The sequence below is a fragment of the Bombus pascuorum genome, chromosome 9, assembly GCF_905332965.1.
Source record: "Bombus pascuorum chromosome 9, iyBomPasc1.1, whole genome shotgun sequence".
NCBI lineage: Eukaryota > Metazoa > Arthropoda > Insecta > Hymenoptera > Apidae > Bombus > Bombus pascuorum.
Window position 1 is genome coordinate 2,751,256 of NC_083496.1, and position 5,354 is coordinate 2,756,609.

General features: G+C 31.7%; 2 protein-coding genes across 3 annotated transcripts; both read left to right on the forward strand.

The window, feature by feature from the left end:
* Positions 1-310: 310 nt before the first annotated feature.
* LOC132910932 (smad nuclear interacting protein 1-like) lies at positions 311-2,069 on the forward strand. Of its 2 annotated transcripts, none has more exons than XM_060967130.1 (3): positions 311-447; positions 543-1,686; positions 1,777-2,069. In XM_060967130.1, the coding sequence occupies exon 2, from the start codon at positions 631-633 to the stop codon at positions 1,684-1,686; it is 1,056 nt and encodes a 351-aa protein (XP_060823113.1). In that variant the 5' UTR covers positions 311-447; positions 543-630; the 3' UTR covers positions 1,777-2,069. The 2 variants fall into 2 exon arrangements, with proteins under 2 accessions (XP_060823113.1, XP_060823114.1); XM_060967131.1 differs by having other exon boundaries at positions 313-447; positions 548-1,686.
* Positions 2,070-3,011: 942 nt separating this feature from the next.
* Positions 3,012-4,271, forward strand: LOC132910285 (smad nuclear-interacting protein 1-like). The gene is made up of 2 exons (XM_060965849.1): positions 3,012-3,926; positions 4,015-4,271. The coding sequence occupies exon 1, from the start codon at positions 3,308-3,310 to the stop codon at positions 3,890-3,892; it is 585 nt and encodes a 194-aa protein (XP_060821832.1). The 5' UTR covers positions 3,012-3,307; the 3' UTR covers positions 3,893-3,926; positions 4,015-4,271.
* The last annotated feature ends 1,083 nt before the right edge of the window (positions 4,272-5,354 follow it).

Genomic DNA, 5,354 nt, shown 5'->3' on the forward strand with positions numbered 1-5,354 from the left:
AATGATGCCAACAAATGCTTTGATAATTATAATTTATCATATTTTTGCAATAGACATAAAGTAATATTGCAACTACTACCATTAGGAGTGAAAGAAAAAAGATATTAGCACCGTTATAGTCATTTAAACCCAACAATCTAAGTACATCTACAATAATATATTACGTAAATTTTTGATAATATGATTATAGAATGCTCTACGATAAAAATGTTTATGTAAGTGCATTATGACATACTACATCTTCATTTTTATAAAACTATGTGCAACTAGCGTATAACCGCGTGCAAGCGTATATGCACACAAACATATATATATGTATGTATATTTCATTATTTGAAGTTTCGTACGCATGGTGGCAGTGTGTATAGTGCAATTAAAGGAATGATTGATGTTTTTAATAAAAAAAAAAGTAGAATTTAGAACACATTTAGATATCAACTGAAAAACGTAAGCATAAAATATAATTTTCTACATGTGTATATTAATATATTAATGTGTGTATTAAAACTCACAGTGTTTATAACAGGCCGTTTTGTTACTAGCATAGGTTATCTTGTCCTCGCATCGTTTCGTATCAAGATGTTAGAAGACTGACTTCGTTGAAGAAATTATATCGACAAAAGTATAAAAATGTCTAGCAGTAGTTCTGAAAGTAGTGACGATAGCCATCACGAAAAGTCACGGAAAAGACGTAAACACAGACACTCTAACCAAGACAGACGATCCAGCAAAAAGGAATCGAGCAGCAAGAATAAAAGTTACAGAGACAAGAGAGAAGGTAGGGACGTTCACAAATTTAGCAGAAACGTAAGAAGAGAAAATAATGATGTGCATTATGATAGATCGCAAGGCGAACGGGATAAGTTATATAGGGATAGCCGACATGATCACCTGAGGAGAGAAGAGGATAGACAATATGATAGAAGAAGATATGAGAGATCTCCTCCAAGAAGAGAGGAATCTCGTCCACGATACAGAGACTATGAAGAAAAAACAAGGAGACAGAGAGGCTCTATTGAATATAATAAGAAACATGACAATGTCAACAAAGAAACAAGGAATAATTTGGAAGAAGTAAAAGTAAGAAACGAACTATCGCCAGAATGGGGCAAACCTACTGTTAAAGCCGAGGCTAAGCCAAAGCTGGAAGAAAAAGATAAGCCAAATTTTGAATTATCTGGAAAACTAACAGAAGATACAAACACTGTAAATGGTGTGGTCATTAAATATGCTGAACCATCAGACGCAAGGAAACCTAAACGCAGATGGAGGTTATATCCTTTCAAAGGAGAAAAAGCATTGCCTACTTTGTATATTCACAGACAGTCAGCCTATTTAATGGGCAGAGATCGCAAAGTTGCTGATATTCCCTTAGATCATCCTTCGTGCTCTAAACAGCATGCGGTTTTACAATATCGTTTAGTATCTTTTCAAAAGGAAGGTGGAGGTGAAGGAAGAAGAATTCGCCCTTATCTTATAGACCTAGAGTCTGCAAATGGTACATTTGTAAATAATATAAAATTAGAACCGAGAAGATACCATGAACTATTAAAAAGGGATGTAATCCGTTTTGGATTCAGCTCTAGAGAATATGTTTTATTACATGAACATAGTAAAGATGATTCGTTTGATGATGATGTTCCCTCAACTACTACAAGTATACCTACTCTTACTACTACTGCATAGGTAATACTATGTAATATTTCATGCTATGTAATATTTCTTAAATATTTTATTTTTTTGCTGAAATCTATTTACTTGTATATTCTATTTCAGATCCTACCTGTAAAATATTTAAGAAGCAACTTTTAACATACATTGACAGAATGTAACGTTACCTACTAGGACAAGTTGTAAAATTAGTTTATAATTATCTTTAAATTGAGTTATAAGAAAGATTAAAAAATTTACTTCTTTTGGAGCATTTACGACAGTGCAATATTTATTCTAATAAAATTTTCAGCTCTTAACAGAAAAAATTGTTAGTGTACAAGTTTGACATTTATGTAATTAGAAACATAAATTGATTGTAATAAATCAATCTTGAAATACACACATATTATAATTTACCCATTTATATCAAACGCTTTATTCTCCCAAACTTATTAAACAATCAATTTTATATGTTATATACGATTCTATAACAGCATTTGCATATAGAAACAAACATCTAAAAAATCATACAATATACATACACACATATAGTTTGTCCAACGTGACGAGGTAGTAATGTAAACGAAATGTGCTTACTGCAGCAGCTAATAGTTACAGCCACAGTAATTAAATTTTGTATACATTTACTGCCTGCTGGCTTCCTTTGAAGCATCAGAAGCTCGGATTTCAGAGCGTTCGATCCGAGTTTCGTCCCGTTTGACAGCGAACGCATGGGCTTCTGGACCAATCGTGATTCCCATAACGTTCACTGTTTTTAAAATGGGTATAAAACCTTCATTAAAAAGATTACGGATATAACAGCTGTTATTATCTGTTATTGCTGATTTTGTTTGACTAACATATTTTGTCGGACGGTAGGCAAGGCAAAGTACAAATTTTTCTCAGAAAATAAAGGAGCAAATTAAAATTAAATACCGAAAAATAAATTGTATGCATGTATTGGGTAAGGTCAGTAATTACGAAGCGATATAATAAAGTTTAAATATAGTTAAATTTGTGTAGAAGTTCCGGGAACGCTCAATTTGACCGCGCCAATGGGTTTAGTATTGAAGGAGGATTTTCAAAGAAAAAGGTAATTGGGCAACGTCTACCATCTATAGTTCGATCAATTCTGGTCGGACCGTTTAGTTGCCGCGTCATTAAAATAGCTATAACTCGGTAAATAATTGAAATTTTGAGAAAGTTATTGTGTTATAATTAGTATTGTTCAACATCTGTTTATGGTTCGGATACGTTCGGATGGTTGGGTGGTGGGGAGAGCATAATGGCTGTGACTCATCGGCTGATGGGGACAGGCAGCAACATGCTAGGGAAGTCATTAAAAAACCATCATACCGTGTGAATAAAGTGTTTCAGTTTGAACAAGTGCTAAATAACACTAACACTTAATTGAAGTTAAGTTAGACTGTTATACAAATCAGCAATATATTAAGACAGTCATTAACGAAACATCATACTGTGCGAGTAAAGTGTTTCAGTCTGAACAAGTGTAAATAAAGTGCTAAATAACACTAACACTCGATTGAGGTTAGGTTAAACTATTAAACCTCTATCTTGAGTGTTAAGTCATTCAAGGTACGCGATATCAACCGATCTGTTTGCTATTTAGTCGGTAATTCGCAAGATCTTTACCATGAGTAGAAATAATTACAAAGAAGTACGAGTAAAGAGAGAACGTTCGCCAGAATGGGGTAAACCTAATGTTAGCGCGAAACGTAAACCAATACAGGAAAAAGAAAAACCAAATTTCGGATTGTCTGGAAAACTAACAGAAGATACAAACACTGTAAATGGTGTGGTTATTAAATATTCCGAACCTGCAGATGCGAGGAAACCTAAACGAAGATGGAGGTTATATCCGTTCAAAGAAGACAAAGCATTGCCTGTCTTGTATATTCATAGAGAATCAGCTTATTTAATGGGCAGAGATCGCAAAATTGCGGATATTCCCTTGGATCACCCTTCATGCTCTAAGCAGCATGCAGTTCTACAATATCGTTTAGTACCTTTTAAAAAAGAAGGTGGAGGCGAAGGAAAAAGAATTTGCCCTTATCTTATAGACCTAGAGTCTGCAAATGGTACATTTGTAAATAATGTAAAATTAGAACCGAGAAGATACCACGAATTATTAGAACGGGATGTGATTCGTTTTGGATACAGCACCAGAGAATATGTTTTATTACACGAACATAGTAAAGATGATTCGTTGGATGATTAACTATTTCAAATACATCTGCTGCTTCTTCTACTGTGTAAGTAATATTGTATTTTATAAATCATAATATTTCTTAAACATTTTATCTTTTTCAGTAGTTTATTCATCTATATATTTTATTTCAGGATTTTAATTGGAAGAAGGTTCGAAAAAGCAGTTATGACACATAATCACATAGCTGTTAAGGTATCGCTTACCACTGTAGCTAAGGCTAATTTGTGATTATCCTTAAATAGTACAATGTAAGATATTAACTAGACTGATGTAAATAATATTTTTTACATTTTATCTAATTAGAAATATTTTGTAATATGAATTAATTGTAATAAGTCACTTTTGTAAAATATATGTAATATTGTAAATCTTGGGGTGATTGTAAATCAGGTGATTGATTCTGAGATATGAAAATCAAGTTTTATTGTGAAAGTAGTTAGATAAAATACAAAAATAAACAATTGATATCCGTCTATAACAATAAATAACAATAAATTACATATACGCGAAATAACAAGTTCTATACAATGGTTACCTGAAAACCAAGAATCGATTTTCAACGTCCCGAGCTACCGATCTTTCTCCGTCAGTCTTCAAAATTTTAAATGGTTATTCTGTGCTCTTGTCTGTCTCTGATGTTGCTCTCTGTCCGTTCGTTTGGGAAAAGTGTATCTCTCAAAAAATGGTTGTCCCTAAAACATTAAGAGGGTCGTTCTGTCCGTGAGAAAAAAGTCGTGCTACCTGTAAAACAAGAAGAGTCCCTATCCCACGTGAACTAGGGAGTTTACATATATATATATTTTTATATATAACAATTTATTCACTTTATTTATCCAGACCTGCTAAATAATAAATTTTATATTGTGTACGCAATTTTATTATAGCATTTTTACAAAATTCATACAGTATAATTATTTTCTTAGTAATATATTCTCTATTACGATGTTGAAGATATTTACAGAATTTGGTTTATTTTTAATTAAAAGTTATAAAGTTTGTGGGGGTAGGAACTAACATTATACATATTATAATCAATATATAAAAGTATGTTTTTAAATAGGAAGACTATGAAATATTTTTTAATTATAGGACTATTTCTTTTCATATTTGGTAGCCAAATATTGAGTACTATCTATTAATATACTTACTTTAATTTATCAGTTGTATACCAATCTATTTTTTATGAACTGTTCATTCTTTTATCGTGTTAAACTATAAAAAGTCAGTTTTTGAAAGTACATATTCACACTTTACTTTTATTACTACTATCCTATGTTTTGTTTAATATTTCTCTCGGATGGATACTTACAATATCGTTTTAATACTTTTATGGAAAGAATAAGTGAAATTTAAAAAGTAGGAAATTTATATTGTTAAAGTATTTACAAACCTCTTCGAATTTTATTGATTCTTAAAGCATTAATAACGAAATTTGAAAATACAAGTTTCAAAAATTCTCAGTTCACTCACA

Excerpts from the sequence above, each read along its gene's own strand:
- LOC132910932 (XM_060967130.1), top strand. The coding sequence starts at position 631 with ATGTCTAGCAGTAGTTCTGAAAGTAGTGACGATAGCCATCACGAAAAG.
- LOC132910285 (XM_060965849.1), top strand. The coding sequence starts at position 3,308 with ATGAGTAGAAATAATTACAAAGAAGTACGAGTAAAGAGAGAACGTTCG.